The 22,531-nt window shown below is 37.8% G+C and overlaps 1 protein-coding gene across 5 annotated transcripts in view; it reads left to right on the plus strand.

Annotated features, from left to right (window-relative positions):
* LOC136989618 (uncharacterized protein CG43867-like) overlaps positions 1 to 22,531 on the plus strand; it is a 209,499-nt gene that overhangs the window by 48,219 nt on the left and 138,749 nt on the right. For 4 of the 5 annotated variants that reach the window (XM_067287836.1, XM_067287838.1, XM_067287837.1 and 1 more), the window contains exon 3: positions 217 to 279. In XM_067287836.1, coding sequence (XP_067143937.1) covers positions 217 to 279 — 63 coding nt within the window. Of the gene's footprint in view, positions 1 to 216; positions 280 to 7,382; positions 7,623 to 22,531 lie in introns of those variants that run through there. The other variant, XM_067287840.1, reaches the window with a different exon arrangement.

Here is a 22,531-nt window from a genome sequence, read left to right on the forward strand (position 1 = left end):
CATTCTGATTGAGGACATCTGTTTCTCGACGTTACTAAAATATTAATAAGTGATAACGGGGCGGTTGGTTGGCGAAGAAGTGTTTGTAAATCGTTTCCGCAACCGAAAGATCATTAGGAAGATTATCGCTCTCTTCCTCTTGATCCTCGTTGGTAATAAATGGTGGAGGATCTTATTGCGATCGAGTAATTGCACAAATTTTATTGTCTTTTTCAGTTGGCGGATTTGGAGCAGAGGAAGGAAGATGCGGAAAAAAGGGCGGACGAAGCCGAGAGGAGGGTAAGCATCTTTACTATTCTGTATAATTTCTTCCCTCCCGATAAGTTTTTTTTTTTCATCCTTCGAACGTTCGAGTCGTCGGGATTATTCCCTGGAAAACTCGAAACTTTCGAATATCGGATCGAAATCGGGTCGAGTTCGGTAAAGCGTGAAGAAATTCCCTCGCTAACCTACCAAAAAACAGTAGCTTTAAGCTTCGTTTCACGGGGATTATGCTATGAAATTCGTTCTTTATGACTGGCTTTTTATCAGAACACGCTTTAATAACGCCTTTCTTAATATTTACCTTTTTAATAACTTAAAGTTTATGGTAGTGAGACTCTTTATTAACGCAAAATTCGCCTCGACCAGCTTGTTAAAAGCAAAGAGAAGTGGACCGAACGACGATTTCCAGATATAAATATGATAAAATCACGTATTTATGACAAGTCGCGCGAAGCCGGATCGTTCTTTTCTAGCTTTTAATTACTCCTTCCTAAAATTAATATGAAATTAGATAATACAATTTTATGACGCTTCTAGACCGTTAATTTTTGCAAAGTATAATTAAAACGCTAGGTAGATCGTCTGCGAGGAGGGAGGGAAAAAATAAGATAGAAAGCGAAGCTTGGCCGTGGGAAAAATACGATTTGGTTAGAGCGTGCACTGTACTTCCGCGCAGATTGACGATCACTTATAATTAGCAGCAATCCGGATAGAATCGGGAGGGTTTTTATGGAAAGAAAAGCAGACATCACCATCTTTTCGATACTTTAGATGAGGATGGTGACCTCTTGATGGATGCCAGGGCGGTAATCGTCCGTCCGGTGACGTTTATGAAGGCGTGCCACCGATCCATCTCGTCGCCCTCCTCCTCGCCGAGAGGCGCATTTCTCTCACTTCTCTTCGGAAGCGGGACTAATTCTTCGTCCCTCTATTGCCGTCCACTTTCATCTCGTCCATTTATCTTCCTTAGCATCCTCTCACGGATCACACGCGTGACGTGCAAAGAATCGTGACGAGACTAGAGACAGTTCCTTTCCTGGGATTCAGAACTCACGAAGGAGACGAAAGTAACGTGATTCGGATCCTCTCGATCTCCCGTCGAGTTTCAACACTCGGATAAAATTAGAACGAACGTAGCGTAATAGAGACGAAAAAGATAATGTCTTGTGTTATAAAGATAAAGGGTAGATGAACGCGATTTTCTCGTAAATTGCTTCATCAGGGCTTAAAACGACATTTCACGCCCGCTAGACGTTTGGCCATAAACGAGTTTCAAGGTTGGATGCTGAGCTTGTCGTTCGGTCTGGGCCATTTAATCGCTAGCTTCTGTTCTGCGTCGCGCTTTGATGCTCCTCTGACGAATATTCTACTTTCGACGCTCATTCGTGACAAAAACACGCTCTTAAACCATCAAACACCGAAATGCCGAGCCGCGGTTTGTAGACCAGTAGACTATATAAAGGGTTTAGGCCGGCATTGAACGGGTAGAGTAAAGAGGAGAGGAAAAAAAAGAGAAAAACATGAAAGTTTTATCGCGATGCCCTTTTTAAATTTCTCCTGGATGGGTTTGGAAAAACATCTTCTCCATTGCAAACGGCAAGTTTGACGTTTCAAAAGATGTCGAAGCCATTAGAGTTAACTGAACCACGGTAAAGGATTCCATATCTGATGACTTTTTCCACATTGCAAATCTCTCTCCATCCGGCAAACGATCGCGCCACCGGCTCGAGTGTCTATTGATATAAACGACCATTAGCGGCTCAGCCCTCCAGCTCCGTTTTGACCTCCCACACCGTTACCCTAGCAACCCTTTATCGTTCGCTACACTCATTGTCGTCGCATTGGGTCGTTTCTCGTCACCGTTTCAAGGCCATCGCCCGAAAATATTCATTTTTAGACCTTTCCCGTCGAAATGTTCGATAGAAAAGCGATGGTATCGATTAACCGAACTCGGTTATTTTCGACGCCCGTAAGCTGATAAATGATGCCTCATTTTCACGCGCTTTGTTATCGGCTTTTTGGAGCGAAACATTTTTTCCTCCATCCATCTGGGAAGGCATCCAACCGTGTACAAAAGAAACGAACTGTCTAGTGTACTGCGAATTCTAGTTAGTTACAGGCAGCGCATCTTACCGGGTTGCTCCGGTTCCGCATCCGAGCGGAGTAACCTCATCCGACTCTGGTATCCATCACGCGCTGCGTACCGCCATTCCTTTGGCTGTTCGTCATCAAAATCGCATCAGTTTACACTGTTTCTCTTTCCCGTCGCAACATTAAACTTCCATCACACTCCGCACCCCGGAAGCTGTCAAAATGGTAATTGGAAATTTAGAAAGATGGTAAAAGACGGCCTCTCCCATTAAATCCTTCCACCTGGACTTTTTCCAGTTAGGCCGTAAATACTCACTTAGGCCTCTAGGCCAGAAAGATTTAATTTCATTTTTTACACATAAAAAAATGATTTGTTTTTATTCCTTAAATGCTTCAAATATTCCATTCTTTTTCTTGCATATTTTGGACATTTGTCGTTCTTAATACTAAGGGAATTTATTATTTATGTTTACCCCGGTAATGTTTAACAGACACTTATTTTTATTGTCCCAATTATCTTCCTTGTCTTCGTACGTTTAGGCCTGTATTATTTCTATTTTCTAATTCTTAAATATTTAAATGGACTCATTAATTAATAAGTTATTGAGGTTCGTGTCTTTAACACGTTCCTTTAATGTTTTACGAGACTAGAAAAATATCAAGACGCCATTAATAACAGATTTAGCATTACTCCATTATTTACAATAGGACTAATATCAGAGCAATAGGAACGTCACATATTATTTTTATCACTCCGTTTTTTTTTCTCCCTCCGTATTCTGTTAGCTCCGATTCCTCCAGGAAGTGGAAGATCGTTCGAAAATTAATGCTGATTTAGGGAAGGAAAAATTGAATTTGAGAAAAATCAATCCTCTCGCTCCTCGTCGAGTCCAAGTTGACAGTTTGGTGATTGATTTACACCTCCATTCCCTTTATGGAAATGTATATATAGGTATATATATATATATATATATATATATATATATATATATATAAAGTACAGGTACCCAGAACATTATTAGATGATGTCAGATTTAGATTTATCATCTCTACCTTTCTTTCTCCCTTGTTCGTCTCTATTGTTTAGATCGCAGCGTTAATGCTACCATAGTAATAAATATACGCATAACTCGATTGAAAAGCAGCTAACGGATGGATAATTTAAGTAAAACTCGAGGTAAATCCATCAGAACTGTCCTCAGATAAGTTAGTGTCCGAATAGTGTCCGATAGTTAATTAATTATCCTTTAATATTTACCCGAAATGACGTTTTCTACTCCATTTGGATAGTCGAAAAAAAGTGTTAGGAAGAGTGAATCTAATTTGACTTCGGACATATTTCGATACACGATCAAATTTCTCTAGTTTGAATTCTTTCCAAGAAGGGATTTTAGGCGCATTTCCAAATTTATTTATTGCAAAAAATCTGGTTTGTGTCGAAAGAGTGCCAAATAGAGATAGAAAAAGAATATAAATATGTTAGACATCGTTTGATTGTATCTACTTTCTGGATGGTGAAGCATATTGTAAAGTTTATTTTAAAAATTTTCTATGAAGTTTTACAGTGCCAGGGAGTGAGAGAGAGAGAGAGAGAGAATGATCCATATACTGTTACGTGTTTATAGCCGTGGTGGATAGGGGCGGATTTCTTTTTCTGAACGAAGAAAGGTTAAAAAAAAAAAAAAAAAAAATTAAAAGCTCTTTCTAAGAACGTTGGGCAATTCTTTGGGAATTTATCTTCTAAATCATTGTTGTTTTTTCGTGGTAGAAGCGGAAGAAATGGCATTTTTCCAACCCTATCCAATTATTCATAAGATGATAAAATTTGTGGTTACGTAATGAGAACGTGGCGATTAAGTAATCGCTCCTATCAATCGTGATTAAAGAGAAGAGTGTCTCGCATACACGTGAAGTATTACAGGTAATTTAACTCTCTGTAATCCACTCCTTCTCTTATTAATTATCAAAATCGCTTTGCCTGTTATCGATAAATTAAATTCTGTTCGAATTTACCTTCTCGATTTCTCCTTCGCTCTCCAGTACAGAGGTTAATCTGCTTCAAGTGGCACCAAAGAGGAAAATTTGTCAACCGGCTGCTAAAAGAATTTCCCGTTTAGAAGAAGATAATTTCACTTATCGTCTTCATTAATCTATTGATTTTTACAAATAATAATTCGAATTTTACTTTGTTTATTTTATATTTTAATATATATTACGAACAAAGTTAAGTATATGCCTGTGTGTGTATACGTAATTTGATTTCATTTACAAGATAACGTATTTTTCAATAAGTTCTGTATCCAAAAATAGACGTTATCGTTACGAAAATCGATTTTGTAAAAATTAACGCATTAATAATTGCTAGTAAATGTTGAAAGAGAAGGTTTTTTTTTAAAGTTTTTTCCTAAGTAAGGTGTTCCAGTGGAAGAATAAAATGAATAATAAAGACATTAGTTAGAGAATTCAAGCTGCAGTGCCATTTCTCTGGTTCTTATTACTAGAAGCAAAAAGGAAGTGTACAGTAATCGACTTTCAAATCATTTCTGCCTTTATTGCCAAAGGTTTCTCTCTCTACAACTTTGTTTTAATACAATTCGAATACATATTTAAAGTGGCAATATGCATAACGCTACCAAATATCCAGCATTTTAACGTCTCTCCTCCTCTTCCTCTTCTCTTCTCGGTGATCGTACCCGGTAACCTTGTCTTGTTTCTAAATTTACGTTTGATTTATAGCAAAATTTCACTTTTATACACGGATATTCGTGCTTATTTTCTATTTTTCCTACTATTTGACAGTTACAGAAAGCGAAATTTCAAAAAGAAAGAGGAAAAATGCCATTCAGCATCCATCAATCTCTTTTCATCTTTTTCCTGATGGAAAAACATCAATATGTATTGTTGATGGCGCCATAATATTTCGTAATAATAAAATTCTTCGTATAATACTACGTAATTTAAAATTTAATGCATTTTTTTTTTTTAAAGCTCTAGATTATCACTTTAAACGTCTTTATCCTAATTAGTCTATCGATAGGGAACGTTAGAAACAATTGAAATTATTTGCGTTTTGTGAAGTCTGCGGACTAAATTAATCGTTATTTTATACGAACGAGAGTATTTTATTCCGAAATTTTCCGTTGTTAAAGCTATAAAATGCCATTTTTCTTTATTTGAAAATTCCAATGAGTCAAAAAAAAAACAAGCGTATTCGTGATCGAAAGGAAGAAAACAGCACGCTTAGAACTTCTGATAACAACGAGGGAGACTGTGATACAATGAAAAGAGTAAAAAATCAAATTACTTACAGTCAAATAAAGGTTTCAAACCTATTTTAATCACGATTGGAGCGAATTCCAAAGCTCTTTCAATAACGTATTCTATATATTATATATATATATATATATATATATATATATTTCAGATATAATAGAGAAGAAACAATGCAATAGCTAGTGTCATTCCTATTATGTCTCCCGCAGGATGACTAGAGTAACCATGGGTTATAACGGGTATAATGCTGCAAATTCGATCATTTACCAAGTCTGCAAAATAGGAATAAGTAGCTTTAGATTGCACCCAAACCGAGTAAATAAAGACTAAGTGAGCGCTAGAGATTTTACTCGGTAGTACGAATCCGGAATTGACTGGAAAGGATTTCATACTTTATCATCATGGGAGCACATGAGATGCGAAGACATGTAGATTGAATCCCCTCCGGCGTTTCTCCACTCTCTCACGTGACTCAACTATTCCCTAGATTTAAAAGACATCCCGGAGTTTGAGGACGGATTGGCCCAAACATGATTCCGCATTATGCTAAGTGAAATTACTATTTTTCCAATCGATTTGCTATCCCATAGCCGGAGGAAATCCCGTTTTCTCGTATTTATTTCCTGCTTTGGTGGAAAAAAAAAAATTAAAATAGGTTGGGGAACTGTTCCTAAGTTCAATTAGAGTCGGTTAACGTGAGCGTGTTTACTCGCTTCGCGCCACTTCCTTGAAGTAGTTGACTTTAGAAGGGTGGAGTAGAGATAAATAAAAAAGAGTGCAAGACATGTTTTTCCAGTAGAGATCGCGTGCCGAAGGTTTAAATAAGAAAATATTTTTTTTTTTTTTTTTTTTCCTTCTGTTTGAAAGACTAGTAATAGGTTGAAAGAAAGTAATTTGTCTCCGGAAATCATTCGTTTGGGATAGACAAAACGCTAAAAATGTTGACAAATAATATTAAGGAACCATTAAATTAACAGTTGTAACTCGTGTTATAAAAATTAAGATCGATCGGACACGGGTAAAAAAGAAAAAAAAAATGGCTGCTCTGTGTAAGGAATCTGGAAGAATTGAATTGAATTACTTTATCCTTACGAAGAATGGTGGTCAGACTGGTGGAATTACACGTAAAGAATTCGTTTAAATATTTGAGAAGCCATAAAATGTAAGGAAAAAATTTAGTGATTTAAAAGACGAAAGCAGCCATGAAATATTTTGCGACCGAAGAAATTGAGAGATGGTGTGGAGCCATTTGATTGCGCTAAATCGTCGGAGGCATCCGTCAAGTTGGCATGGTAAGTCGGCATTAAGGTGGCATCCGAGACGACAAAACACGTCTTCGTGTGTGAAGTACATTAGGAAGGCCACCACCAGCCGTAAATGGACCAATTAGTGCCGTCAGCAATTCCTGGCGGCTGTAGATTGTGTTACGGAATGTTTGGTAATTGTCATTGCCGGATTGTTCGAAAACCTACGTGACAGTCGATACGCTGGAAAGCTTTAATCGAACCTATTACCTTTGTAAGGTGGTATCGAGTTTTTAACGAGTTTTTGATCCCTCTTTATTGCGTTTCTCTCACATAATTAGGTCATAAAGTGGAAGAAGGGCGAAGGAAAAGAAAGGGGGGCGAACGTTTCTTGAATTTTCAGATTTAAATATTCGGCGGGACGAGAGAAAGTGAGGAGTGGCATGTTTACAGACTTTTCGCTCCTTTCGCACGTGGTAGGTCGGGTGTTCTTCCGTTATCCCGGTGACGTCATTAGGCCGTTACCTAGGTAACGGGGGGTGTCTCCGTTGCATTGATTTTGGCCGTCTCTCGACTGGAGCGCCGCCGCCACCATGTCTGGAGCGTGCCGTGTTGTGTCTGAATGTAGAGTGAAGGCAACACACGTTTACTCCATGCAACGCTCGGTGGATACTTCGGAAAGTGCGCAGTGTGACATGCTGGCCACCTTCGGCTTCCTGAACTTCGAGGTGACCAGAAGCTAGGATAAAGGTAAGCCAATTCCTTTCTGTCTACTTTCTCCAATGCCGACTTGCCTTTTCCCCCACACCCGCATCCGAGTTTCGAGCAACAAGCTAAACTTGCCTAAGTTTGGAAAGGTGAAAGAGTATTTTGAAAATTTCAAACTTATTTTTTCCCGTTTATCGTCTCCGATTGAAAGCTACGACGTGTCTTGGCTGATAGAATATTCAAGAGTGTACATGTCAACATGGAAGTGTTTACAGTACGGGGATTAAAAGCACATTTCGCTTAATCGAATTGCTAATGGTGGGACTGTTTATATAGAACTCGAACGGGTGGAAACGAGTGTGGCGCGTATTCTTTAGTGGATTGCAAATACACACACACACAAACGTACACGTATACGCACGGGTCGAGTTGGACCTTAAGTGTCGAAGTTAGTTTATGTGGAAGCCGAGTTGGAAAGCAGACAAAGGGAAGCGTGTTCCTTTGTCCACCAACGTGCCCTTGTTAGCGTTTGTATGACTCATCTTTGGGTTTTCTCCCTCCCGACAAACGCGATACGAACGATCGGACCGTAACCGTAAAAACGGTAGAAGTAATGTGTATAGAATCCAAAATGACTTTTAAGATCCTACTGTGTGCATTCTGTAATGTGATTTGGTAAACTGAACGGTTCGGACAAGGGCGGAGCGAAGGAAAGAAGAAGAAGAAGAAAAAAAAGCCACGTTACGTCGGGATGGGTATTAGAGACGTAGCTAATGGAAGAAGTAGTAACCAGATTTCCGAGAGCGAAGAGGGTGTTTTGTTTCGTCATTAAGAAAAGGATTTCTTTTTTTCCTCGTATAAAATCCATCAAAAATCATCCGAATCTCGATCAAATCCCCTACAACACAAACAAAATCTTTTTAACCCTTGGGATGCCAAAGATTTGCAAAACGATACATATTTTATTCGGCCTTCTCCTTTTTTTCTTGCCGCATTTTTAAAATATTCACGAAGAATAGCGCGACTTATAAGCGATTAGAAGGGGGAAGAAAGAAAGGGATATATATATAAAGTGCGGCGTCATGCTCGTCGGATGACAGGAAAGAAAAATTCGTGTCGTTAAGACAATTAGAAAAGGCTCTTTTTACTGTCAGGTGGGAAAAACTCGAAGGAAAAGACCGGAGATGTTTATTGATGTCGCGAAATGAGTTCGGAGGAAAGTTTGCAAATTCGTTTGCTCCAATTTATATTATTTCCGAAGAACGTCCGCAGAAAGCGCTCATTTAAATGCGTTGTTCCGAAAGGAGGTTGCCGGTTTAATCTTTCATTTTCTGCAAGAATAAGGATTCGCCGAGTTGCTCGTAGAATTAAGAGATTAAACTAGCCGTACGAGACATAGTGCCGTTCTTCTGATGTTAAATTCCAGTTCGAATTATCATCTTCAAATAGGATCTTCGACTCGAGACGTTCTTTGCCACGATTATGATTGCAGCTGTTATTAATTTTTTTCTCGGTTTTATGTCGACGAACAAGTTGCAACATTTATCAAGCGCATGTAATATTCCCACAGTGATATTTAGTACTCGATGTTTTAATCTGGAGGAACACTCGCGGGACATACTTCATATCGTTGCCACTTTCTTATTAACGGAAACTGAAACGTGCGTAATTACTGGAAAAGTTTTAATTAGTAATAACTTTGAAAATTGACGAGTACGAATTTACCATTCGCCACATATTTTAGAGAAGATGAAGATCTTTAAGCCGTATCATCCGTGAAATGCTGATGTACGCGAAGACGATAAGAAACTCTTTATTTCGTGCTTCCAGTCATTTCTAGTCGCGTTGAAAGGTACATTTCTCTTTAAAAGCAACGACGGATGCACTTCATCGAGGATCTTCTTCTTTATTTTGTTGTGGATGAACTTGAAAGTAGTCACTTTGGTATCTTCTTTGTCTGCCACTCGGATCAATGCCATCTCCTTCCATCGTTCTTTCTCCTCACAAGCGACAAGTGCAGATCATTTAGTTCAACCGTCCTCTCCACTTACAAGGTGACAGTTAGAGAGGAAGAAAAGGAGAGGGAGGGGGAAAAAAAAACATTAAGACAGTTTCGGCTTGTAGATTTTCCGGTAAGTAAACAAAACATTCCCTGGAAATGTGGAACATAAGTTATTATTTTTTCTTTTGTCCTCCTCGTTCTTACCGAAGTAGATTAATGGAAAACACGGAACGTGATCGTTAATCATCCGTAGGAAATTGAAAAACGAAAAATGGTTTGATGAGAAATAATTAAAGCGATGAAGATTTTCCGAGCAATGCGTTAATTACGAACCGAAAAAGATTCTTTTTGGATTTAATCGAATAAGAGAAAAACGAAGAAAATTGGGCAAATCATCTTCGGTGTGCGTTGTTAAACGTGTGTCGAACGATACGATTACGACGTTTAATCATTTTTATACATTAGTTTTAGCCGAATAAAAGCCAAATCCTAAACAGAATAATTCTGTTATCAGCGTTGCTCCAGATTTTCCTATTAATGGTCATAACTTTGTTGTAGTAGAAAGATATTTTACAGCTTTCGGCTACCTTGCTTCGAATTCGATCAATGCTTTTCACAAACGGGAAATCTTCGATTTCTTTCCTTCCGCTGACAACCACCGAAGTTTCTAACTTCGTTTTAGTGTCTACTATCGGGATTACAATTTCCCACTAGTTACTTTTAACGTAAAATTAATGCGCAAATTTTATTCGGGTCGAGAAATATTGGCTTGTTTTACCTCTCAAACTTCCATTCAAATTGATAACATCAAGCTACCAGCTTCGCGCTGACTGAATTTGTTGCAAATTGATTGATGTCAAGTAAAAGAACCCCTCCGACCTTATAAGCGCTGACAGTTGCCTGTCAAAATGTCTTTGAGTTACAGTTTCCTCACACTGTCACGTCTATCTTTATTTAGTCCGGGGCTTTCTTATCACTTTAAGAGGATTGGCATCTGCTTCTGACTGTACGAAACATCGATTTACCTGTGCTTCAATTACAATCTTGTAGTTGATTTCAGTCAAAATTTAACCGATTGAACTTTTCCTATCTGGAATTCTTCAATGTTTATTCAAACTCCTTTAAACGCTATTGTGTCTCGCCAGCTAATCTTCAATTTTCAACAATAATCTTTTTTTTATAACGATAATTTAAAAACCTTATCCGAGAAATTCTGTTATCTGCGAACGGCAAATCGAATCTTTGCATTACGGGGCGGGGGGGGGGGAATGGAGTTTTATTCATTCGCCACCGAATTTTTCATGCCAGCTGGACAGTTGATACAGATAAGGGGCTCGCAACACGAGTTTCCGATCGATAAAATCGTGAAAATAATTCAAACATGCCAACAGATGTTATTTATTGATTAATTAAAACCCCTATAGATAATTTATGTTTGTGTGTGTGTGTATATATATTATACATTAGTCAGATAGTTATATTTTTTATTCAGTGATATTATCTAATGCCTCGGTTATATTTCTAAGAAATGACGAGGAACAAAATTAGGTAGATATTTTATGGTCCGATTCGGGAAATGCAGGCAGAAATTCCGATGAGTAATGTTTGGAGCGATAAAAGCTCGAGTAAAATGACGAAAGAACAGAATAGTCGGACTAACTGATAAGACTGATATGTTTCAGATATAATTTTAATGGATGAAAAGAGAACTATCGATGGGAAAACAACATCTGAGACACACGAAGAAATCCAGCCGGATGGTAGTACCCGTGATTAATACTCATCCACACCTTTCCGCATTCGTACTAATTAAGTAAATTTCTCTTCAGAAATACTCGATTTGTCGGAAACATTAGGAAACTTAACACAATTTTAGTCTCTTTAAGTTTTTTTTTTTCCTTCGTTCCTTTCAACGGCTTTTTCAACGTGTCTAGAAGGTCGCTTAACAACAAAAGCCATCCATCATAAAAATAACGATGCTTAGAAGCGTAACGGCCACGTATTACATCATCAAATGACAGAGTAACTCTTTCAAGATGGAGTAGGCCCTACACACGTACCGTACGTCTTCTTCGTTTTACGTTTCCCTTTGCCGCGAGACACAAATTGCCCATATTATAAAATAGGAAATCATACGTTCCTCCTCCTCCTCCTCCTTTTTTTTTCTTTGTTGAAATTCAGTTTTCTGTCCCGGAAATTCCCTTTCGCTAGAGTTTTAGCTATCGCCTTTTCCCGTGACGTCATTGTTTATACTTTTAGCTCTTTCCTGAGTCATGGGAAACGACAGGAGTCGACTCTACACCAGTTACCAGCTGCTCCGCTTCGATCGTTATTAGAGGAGCTTCAAAAATCCATCGACTGACGTCGATAACCGCCGATAGTTCGATATCCTGATTTAATTACTTTGTACCGTTCCTCGTCCGTCTGCCATTTTTGTTTTTTTTTTTCCTTTTTGATTCATTCTGCTCGGTTTCGAGCGGAAACGTATGCTGCCAAGCTTGATTTATGGTAAATATAGATTCAGTATAATATGTCCATGATACATTCAGATGTTTAATAGATACGATGCTTTTTCTCTAAAAATTCAATATATCCTCTAAAATCCCAGTCCAGGCGTGGATAAATCTTCTTTTAATCGAAGTTTTTCCTCGTTTTTTTTTTATTGTCGTCTTGTTTTACTATGGGTGGTGAGTGAATTTTTGAATCTTGACACTCTGTATTTTTTTACGTATTGATTCGTCGTTTTCTGTGCATTTAAAGGTTTATGTTTCTTTTGAATACTGATTTATTCTTTTACTTAAGCTTATATATACTATTTTATGTTTTCCTTTGACTATTATTATTTGTTCTTTATATGTGAAAGTGTTTGTTTAGTTTACATACTTGTATAAGTATTTTACGTTGCTTATAATTACTTTTCGCATTTATATTTTCTTTATAAGAATACAGTTATTAAGCTAAGGTAATTAATTAAAATATTCTTATTTTGTTTTATTCGAATTTATTCAGTTTAATTTACTTAAGGACAATACAGTACGTCTGTTTGAATGTAAAAACTTCTCTTTCTCTTTTCAGTACATTTACTGTAAGCGGGTGTATATTTATTTGCTTACGAAGTCGTTAAGTATAACTATATTTTATATATAATAATGAATAAATATAAATTATAGGATTTATAAAGACGTACTGTACATACATTCCATTTTGCACATTGAAATTTCTCTTCTTCTTTCAGTGGGATGTATTCGTACGAATGTGAATTATTGTTCTTTAATGCCCACGTTTGGTTACGACGATCTGTAATTTCCTTTTCAATTTATAAAGAATTATGCCAACTCTTTTCATAATATGCAAAAACGTGTATGAGTAAGAAAAATATAACATTTCATAAGATGTTTTTTTAATCATCCTTTCTTTCGCATGCAGAATTTTCGTTTGCTTCGAGTGCATTCATTTCGGTACAAAAGATACTCATCGCGATTCTATTTACTGTTTTGTAAGATTGATCTATAACTACTATAAACCAATGGAGAAGTTGCAACAAATTTTCAACTTCTTTGACTCGTTTTATCGTTATTGAATGTAGCTTTGCTCCACCTGCACTTCATTCTTTCCATTCCCAGAAGTAAGCAAACTGTTACTGAAGTTTTCTCTCTTTATTTTTCGTAGTTTATGAGATTAAATCGTTCCTTAACTGCGAAATATTATATGTTAACACTTAATATTTTAAAACGTTTGGATAGTTTTTAATGCTGCATTGAAAGTTGCCAAATCTTTACCACGCTTTTAGATTAACGAGGCTGCTTAATTAATTGTGGTGTGTTGGCATTGTGTCTCCGATTGCCAGCTGTACTGCGAGAGTGAGAGAAAGAGAGACAGAGAAGATATTGACTTACTGCCATCCCCATCGGGGTGGGTGAGAGATGTTTTTACTGCCTCTTTTCGGATGCAGATAGTGTCGGGGTAAGGACGCACTCTCGGTTCCATCACTGGCACAGGTTGGACAATAAATCGTCACGCCACCTTCATCCAGGTCGGGTGACAGAAGTGTTTATGGAGTAAAAGGAGATTGGTTGGCTCTCCCTTCTTCGTTTCTCATTGGATGGTCAGCATTCTGCTACCGTAGTAACGGAGCGCGTCCACTATCCCGCACGTAGGGAAAATGGAAATGGCTAAAGTAAAAATGGGTCGTCACGTGCAGGGTGTAGGGGGAAAGTCCAATTTGGTAGCCGGTCCCCTTTGTGCGGGCACAAGATGATTGGAGATCTATTTTTCGCCTTGGCCCGAGGGGACTCCCACCCCGAACTATAGAGTTGTCGATGCTATTTCTGTTTTCCCAATGCGTATTGCTGCCGATAACGTAGATCGCCATCGACTATCGGCTCTTTGATTCGGAGGCCGAGAATGCCATATTCTCACTTTCTTTGCGGGTGTTGCGAAGTCGCAAAACCTGGAAAGAAAGTGGAAATATCGGGAGGCGAGGAGTTAACATTTATCGGGTGCATGCTGGATGGTAAATAATTCATCGCCTTCTCTCGTTGAGTGATTTTGATGAATCGCTAGTTTTCGTTTCTTCTCCAGAGATGCTATCTTTCCCTCACAAAGGCGACGCTCGAAGTAGAAACCCAAATGCCAGGGAGTTAAAACGCAAATGATCCCCCCGTCAAGAAACTGTTTCTGGCGGAGATCTCTAAAGGAAATTGAACTTAAGCCGCGAGCAGAAAGTTCGGGTCTCCAGCTGTTGTGCCATAAATGAAGTTAAAGTATCAGGTGGTTGTATTATCGGATATGTCAACGTCACTGGCTTCCAGGCTCTTCTTTTCCGGTAGTGTCGACCTTTACCAACCAGTTCGAAGCTAGTTAAAACCGTTACGTAATCCAACGAGCGGCACTTCATCATGCAGAATTATTCGAGACTTCATTCTCTTCATTCCACTTCGACAAAGATGCATTACACGGAATCGGAGCGAAAGAATGAATAAAAGAATGCTTAATTAAAGTCTCGGCGAGGACATTCCGAACGGGCAGAGATTCACCGGAAGTGAGCGAAGGAAACGGAAATAGCGAGTGATCGATTAATCTCCCCAGGCTAATTTCTCTAATTTCCTTTTTCCTATTCCCGGAATCGGATCTTCCGCGAACCGTTCCGTCGCCGCTGTATCTCCGTCACGTGACACCGAAAAGCCCAACACGTTTCGAGCGAAGATAAGCTCTCTCTCTCTCGCTCCAATATTTAACAATAAAGAAGAAACAGAAGAAAACTGGATCTACCGCCGGTTATTCTACTCTATAATGGAGGTGTGTCTGCCGGAAGATCTACCTGCTCGATATCATTTCGTCTCTAACTTCGCTGGTCGGGGAGAGGACAGTCGCGGTCTGGAGAACATTTATCTCCCGGGAGAAGAAAAGTCATTTTCTGATTTGAGAAATATACTCTGTTCGATGCCGGACTAACGACAAATGCGAAGAGATAGCGACAATCGAGATAGCGGTTAACCGTACTCGTTCGCTGATGTCCCGTTAGAAATTGCTACCATACTTATATATTTTCTACATTACCTAATTTATTTCTAAATACTTTTCTTCTTTCTTTATTAGCCTTAGCATTTATCCAGGAGACGTGTCCGTCTTCTAAGAATTAAAACAACGTTAAAAGCGAGTAAACAAGAGTAGATCATCCTAGGCATCTTCTTACGCGTTGATCTTTTTTTCCTCCATTTTTTTTTTTCTAATTATCTTTCTTGTTAGTTGCATTAAAATTGATCTTACGTAACTATCGACTACGGAAAGGAATGTAATTTATTTTTAAAACATCATTTTTCTTGAATTTTTTAAAGGGATCAGTGAGTATTCTCTTCTTGCACGGTTGAGCTTTTCCTTTTTTCAAGTTAACGAAGCACACCTCGTCTTTCTGATAATTAATATTGTAGTTTTTTTAATCATAAATTTTTCTATTTTTCCTATAGTTTATTCGTCCCCTAACCTTTTTTTTTTTTATAGCACGAAAAATCTGAGCATCTCCGTTTTTCTCCACGAAATTAATTGGAGCAGACAGAGGTTTTTTTCCTTTCTTTTTTTTTTGGCTTAAATCTGCAATATTTGGAAGAAGTTTACGACCCAATTTAAAATAAATATCTTCATGCGCATAGCTAATATCTGAAAGTGCTTTTTATTTGTTAATTGGTAGAACATCTCGGGTCTCTTTAATGCCTAGACATTCGGCTACACTTTTACAATGCGATATCATGTAGAACGCGTTTAATGTCAGCAATACGTTGCTGCGGCTATTTACATCATTATTTATAGCCCCGTATCTAATAGGTTTAGCTTGTAAAGTCGAGTAAAACATTTTCAGTTACATCCCGACTGTCTTAATAATATTCAGAAAGAAAAACGAAAACGTTTAAATAACAAGGAAGAAAAATATGAATATTTATCGAACTTTTCAATGTTTATGTTTGATGTATATGATGGTAGAATTAATTAAAATATATTTTTTAAAGCGAATATTTAGTTAATGGAGAGAGCGAGAGAGAATCTGTGCTGCAGGACAGGCAACTCTCTCGTCGACTTAACTGCGTTGTGGGTATCATTAGGGTACGATAATGTCGTCCTACGAATATAAAACCAACACGGATTTTTCCCTATCTCGGAACACAACTTCTATGGTGTTAAATGACTCCGGGGGAAATTCCATTGCTTCTATTTGGCATCTGTAAAGCGAAGTAATTTTCGGTACAGGGAGTTTGTTATTTCTCTTTCGAAAATCCCTACAGAAATAAGACGTATCAAGTCAGAATTTTTACTTGAGACATGTCAGCGCTAAACATATTAAAGTGCCAAGTTTTAGCCATTACCGTAAATGCCCTTTTTAAATTTCGGTATGGCACGCGAGAGATCCATCCATTTCCACTTTTTTTTTTCTCTCTCTCTCTCTCTCTCTCTTCTTCATCTCTTTGTCTTGCAATTTCTTTCATTCATAGTTTCTCCTCAGAAAAAATAATAATAAAATCCAATTAATGAAGTGTTTTCGCAGCATATTATTATTAATATTATTATTGTTATTATTATTATTATTATTATTAACCTTTGACGTATTCAGTGGGTGGCTCACCACTCATACATAATTTATCTAAGATCAATCTCCGCCGCAAAGTGCACTACTGCAATAATTCATTTTTCGAGAGAGAGAGAGAGAGAGAGAAAGTCTGCAGTTGATAATTTAATAACGAAAAGCCGATCTTTATTATCAGATTAAGGCTATTAAACGTTAATTTAATGCAGTTTCTTTTTTTGTTAATGTTAAGGGAATTCGTGGTCCTTTGACTCATATACAGTTTTTAGGGGGAAAAACGAAGCAGACTTCACAGTTACTTTAAGAGGAAAAGAAAGATTCCGAAATCTCAGATTTGTTTCTAAATCCCCTCTTGATAAACGGATGAGCGTGGTGTTTCTTCGACATCCGCCATCGGTGCACTTTCTTGACGTCAGGTGACGTTCACAGCTGTCCTGTCCGGATACGAGCCGATCGATCTGATGGAAAACCATGTTAAAAACTTCCATTCAATCCGCTACTCGTATTTAGTAAGTGAACCACATCCATTTGTTTTACAGAGACAGAAAAGGGATACTTCTCCTAATGAGGAAACAGCCACAATACCTGATGGGACTGAAGTTTTTCTCCGTCTTTCCACTCGATAGGAATCCATAACTGCTATGGGACCACAACTAATTAAGCCTCTGTAATTAAAGCGCGCGACAAGTAAGGTCCCTTGGGGCTATCCTCGAAAGCTGGAGGAATCAGAGAGCATTTCGGAAAAGGAGAAAGAATCGCGGTTCCAGCTGCATCCAGCACTTAAATTAATGTCGAAGGTTTTTCTACGAAACTGTTGCAGATCGAAAATTGTTCCACTTGTATTCCCGGGTGTGATTTCTACTGGAATGCTTGTCAATTTGTTCACGACATAGGGAGAGAGACAGCTTACTTCGACACTCAACATTCCCTCTTTCTCTGCTGAATATTGCACAAAAAACCGCCATATCATTCATAAATTCGTGATGTCAAAATCGGTAATATCGGTTCTAAAAGTGTAAATATTCGTATATGTCTGCAGACCGTCGCGGTGGAAGGTATCATCCATGCATGGATAATCTTCATGTAATTTTTGTATCTTATATAGGCCTACAAGATTAAATCCTTTGTATCTACCGGAATGATTAGCTTTACGAGTCGAGGATGGACCAAAAGTAGTCGCTCGGGCGAACTTAATGAAAACTATTCTGCCAGATAGAGCTTTCATGCATAAAATAAATTGTCTCTATCGATCGATTTACACCAGAAGGGATTTTCCGAGGGGATGCAATCCCCCCACATCGTTCTTCACTTCAATGTCTTCGATAAATTAAGCAGTATTCTATTAAATCCAATATCGAACATTTTAATCGGACTCGAGTACATACAGTAGTTGTCTCGAATGTTGTTTCCGTGGCGGTAATGGGTGCTGAAATAAATAAGAAATTGTGTCGTTTCAACACCGAAGTGCCACGAAAGGAAAATATCCATATGATACTTACTATTAATCAAATTTTACTATCAGTAGCGAAGTTAGTTTTGTACTGGTCAGTCAGTAAATACCCTTTCAATGCCTATGATAGTAAATCAAATTCAGCTTTGCTTTATCTTTCTTCTGGTGGACCAAATCACGGGCTCTACTAATGGACCATTAAGAAAAAGTCCAAAGCTTAGCTCCTTCTTTTCTTTCCTTGTATGGTTTGATTTCTCTCTCTCTTTATTCCGGTTGTTCTCTAATGGTTATATTGACATCCAAAGTTCGAAATATATATATATATAGCATTTGAAATAAAATTTCTACGTACAAACTTCTCTTCTGATTGTTATTTTTCTTTAAGCACCGATTGAAAAATGTTTTTATTCCTTCTAATTATTCTCGTAGAAACGCAATTCGACGCTTATTCTGTTAGGATTCTACTTAAGAAAAACCGACAACAGTCTAGAGCACTTCTCGAGATGTAACTTTGTCCAGCAAGAATCGATAAATAAGATTCCTCTTTCGGTCACCATCTGCATCTCTCCCTACCCGACAAGGAAGAACTGCAAGCTGAATACGGAAGAAGTCGGAGGATGTGACTCTGGGGAGCGCGACACGTGATCAGCCAGTATGTTTTTTTGGAATCTTATCGGTTGAGAACATTTTTAAAAGTTTAAGTTTGCGTACATACGTGATCAGCAGCTGGATGCAAGACGGTGAGTCATCGAACGTGAGAGAAGGCAAGTTCTTATTGGATAGGAGGATTTAAGTAGCCGGCGTAACTCACAGTCATTACTCTAGATAATCGTGTTAGTTCGTCGTTCCTCCCGCCAAGTCTTAATGACCGAGGAAATCCGGCGGTGGCCACTGTCAATAACGTACTTAATCAGTAATGTGCCTGTCCGCATCGATAGAGATTGGTGAAATTTTAAGTATTGGGAGTTAAGAGAAAGTAAAGAATCGTTATTTGGGATAAATTGTCACACACACGTGATCGGTTGTCGCGGGTCGATGGCTGGAGGCCCTGCTGCGACCTCCTAAGTCGGACTGATGGTGTCAGTCTCATTACATTCTGATCGATTAGTTTGGATAGCGAGAGGTGTTAGCAACGTCCAAAAATAAGTCGAACCGGACACATTATCTTTGCCAAAGTTCTTTGATTGCATGGCATTCTACTATTACGTTCGATGGGAAACGTTGGAGACGTCACCTATATGCAATGACGCACTTCCGAGAAAATGTTTGTTTTATGTCTTATTTCAGGTATTTCTAATTACGTGGACGACTTTTCTTAAGTGCTTTTCCGTTGTTTCCTTTAAATATTAGAAGAATGCAATTCAACAGTTATTCTCTTATATGTCCTTCATTAGTTTGGGTTTGTCTTTCATATATCTCGAAATCGATCGTTTGCCAGTACCGACTTTACGACAATGGAAATGGCGTGTTTTACGATAAGATTCTACCTTACCTATCCCGACACAGATAAACACCTCGACGTCATCTCGTATCCGCTTCTTGTATCTTTTTATATATCGCCGTGTCGCCCGTGTATGGTCGCTTTGTGTTGTTTTTTAATCGGGAAAGAACCGCATAAATTAAACCGGGACTCCTTTCAATATCCAAGAACTTGAATATGATGGAGTAGAGAATCTGTTAGTGACAATTTCTATAGAAGTTATAATGCATATTCCTGGAAAGATTTCTTATATGTGAAGAACTTATGAAATATTCATTTTTACGTTTTATGTTAATCGTTTTTGAAGTTATCTTTGAGATTTGTTAAGAATTTTTCAATCCAATAAACGTGAAAAGGTTTAACCATTTATCAGTTTTTTTTTCTGGTAAACATTTTACAGATTTATGTCTTTTCGAGTAAAAATTAAATACATTTCCTATGACGAAAAATTTAAATTATTTTTATGATATAAAAACTTTCTATAATAAAATAATTTCTTTTTCCAGTTAAGAATTTTCGTTCGATATAACTTAAGTTCCTCTTCTTCTTCCCATAAAAAAAGGCACAAAGGAGGATAACTTATGGAGGATCTTCTCTCTCTCTTAAACGAAAACTGTCACTCCGATACTCAAATAAAGAAAGTCTTAAACACGTTTAAGCATTTTCATTTAAATTTGCTATCTGGTCTCGCCCGCTACACTTCTTACTTTCCATTTAGTAGCCAGTTGGCAAGTGCAGCTAGTTTGTTTCAATCACTCCCACTTGGATGTTTCTTGAGGCGCATACATCCAAGAAGGTAAATTGGAAATTACAGAGAGCGTGGCAAACTGTAAAGAATTCATCTTAAGCGGGCGAGTCTAAGTCTCGGTAGCCTCTTGCCTGCTTGTCTAGATATCTGGGGTCGGGATCATTTGTGTGGGTAATGAGGCTTGAGTAGCGGCCGGCTCACTTAATGAAACTCTAGTCAGCAGTGAGAGGAGGCGTTTGTTAGCTGCAGGTCACTCTTCATCTATCATGAAAGTCGTTTGTTCGAAATGCTTGATTAGATGGGACACCTTCTATTCTCTTCTATCCGCTCTAGCTAGATTCTTCTATCCTCGTTAAGCGTGAATTCTTCTCTTTCTAACTTATCCAAAATTGCTCAAAAATCAGCAACACGGTATACAAATGATTAATTTAAGCATCATCTTTAGTGATTAGCAGAATATTAAACGAGCGCATGTGTTTCGTCCTGTTGGAGTAAAGGGAATTCATCAAATACTAGCATAGCCTGTTGGCATTGTAGCATGTTAACCAATACAAACTATACATTTAATGTAATGGAGTAGAAATCGGTAAAGTCATTTAATACGAACCTGTTAACAAGAGAGTATGCTGGAAAGCACGAAATGGAGCTATGCCAATCAAGTGTTTAATATAAACACTTAATGTGACTACTAGAATAGTTATTTATTGCGAAAGATAATGGAATGCTTATTAGTTGTAAAAAAAAATCGATAATGGAACTGTATTCAGCAATTATGATTTAATTCGTCATATACTTATACACGATTAATGTGCTAACAAGCTACCAGCTACTTAGTAGAAGGAAAATCTAAAAATAGCTTGTATATAAAGAAATGCTAATTAAACATTGCCATCTTCAACTGGTATATCGAGTAAAATATTCACTCGATTCGAGGAATAATCTACGCATTTGTATGCCAAATTAATTTGAAGGGATTTTAATCGAGTAATATTTAACGAGAATAAACCACGTTGGACCAGACATCAATTCTGGCTATTTCGAATAACTATTAGACGACAAGACATTAACAAGCATTAATTTTATGTAATTAATATGAAAAGGATGCTAACCGAATAGTAAAGTGTCAATTAATACGAAGAGAAGTTAATCTGGTACTAAATCCATACAACGATATAAAGGGATATAAGTCAAGCATTAAAACAGTAGGCTGATATGAAGACATTTATTAAGTTCTTGGTGCACCAAGTTAATGTGTCATTAACCAACATTTAATTCGTCCGCTTAATTATTTCGAGAAGAGCTTTCGACAAAAGAGCACGTTTTTAATTGTAGAATATATTTTGAATAATACGACATAGATAATTGTAATTTTTCAATCGTCACGACTTTTCTCCGCATCTTTTCACGAGCTTTTAACCTTTATCACTTTTAATTCAGTTTTGGAACCTTTAGCCGAAACGTCAATCTATGGGGAATGACGTAAATCCCCAAATGTCATTTTTCTACTGAACCGAGATTGCGAGTCGAGCAATTTCATGCAAGGAAATGGTAGGAATCAGCCCGCTGGTTTGGATACTCTCTAGATGTCAGCAGAGGATAGTAACATTATGCGGTCGTCTTCACTTGGAAATGGAAGGAGGATGGCGAGTCAAATCGACCGTGTTCTAACGGCCTAACAGCATCAAGCGTTGAAATTTAAAACGAACACGCTCAGGCTCCTCCTTTTCTCTATCATATTTCCAAAATTATTATTGCATCACTCGGAAAACAAGAGCAATAAAAGAGTCGATACGAGTCAAGAAGCGAAAAATTTCTTAATGATTCTTTACCATTGGAAAAACAACAATTACCTATTTGTAAGCGCCGTTGACTTTTTGTCCAAGAGTCATATCGACCGAAGAACAACTATACTCTATTTCGTCTGTCACTTCATTGTTTTTTAAATAATACACTGCTACAGCAATATCTCTGGTTTAGAGAACCTTTCCCATATCCTAGAGACAGCCCTTTACGCTTCGATGCAGTTTTCCATATTGTCTGTCTGCCCCTGTAAATCGTCTTTCACTATCTGGCTTTTTTATCATCCAAAACAAAAAAAGAAAAAGAAAGGAGACGGAAGTATGTATTAATGCTTCAGGAGTTGCTGTCTGTATTGAAGAATGTTTTCTTATTTTTTTTTTCATGTTCAACATTCGA

The sequence above is a fragment of the Centruroides vittatus genome, unplaced genomic scaffold, assembly GCF_030686945.1.
Source record: "Centruroides vittatus isolate TY-2023 unplaced genomic scaffold, ASM3068694v2 scaffold_712, whole genome shotgun sequence".
In the NCBI taxonomy this organism is placed as follows: domain Eukaryota; kingdom Metazoa; phylum Arthropoda; class Arachnida; order Scorpiones; family Buthidae; genus Centruroides; species Centruroides vittatus.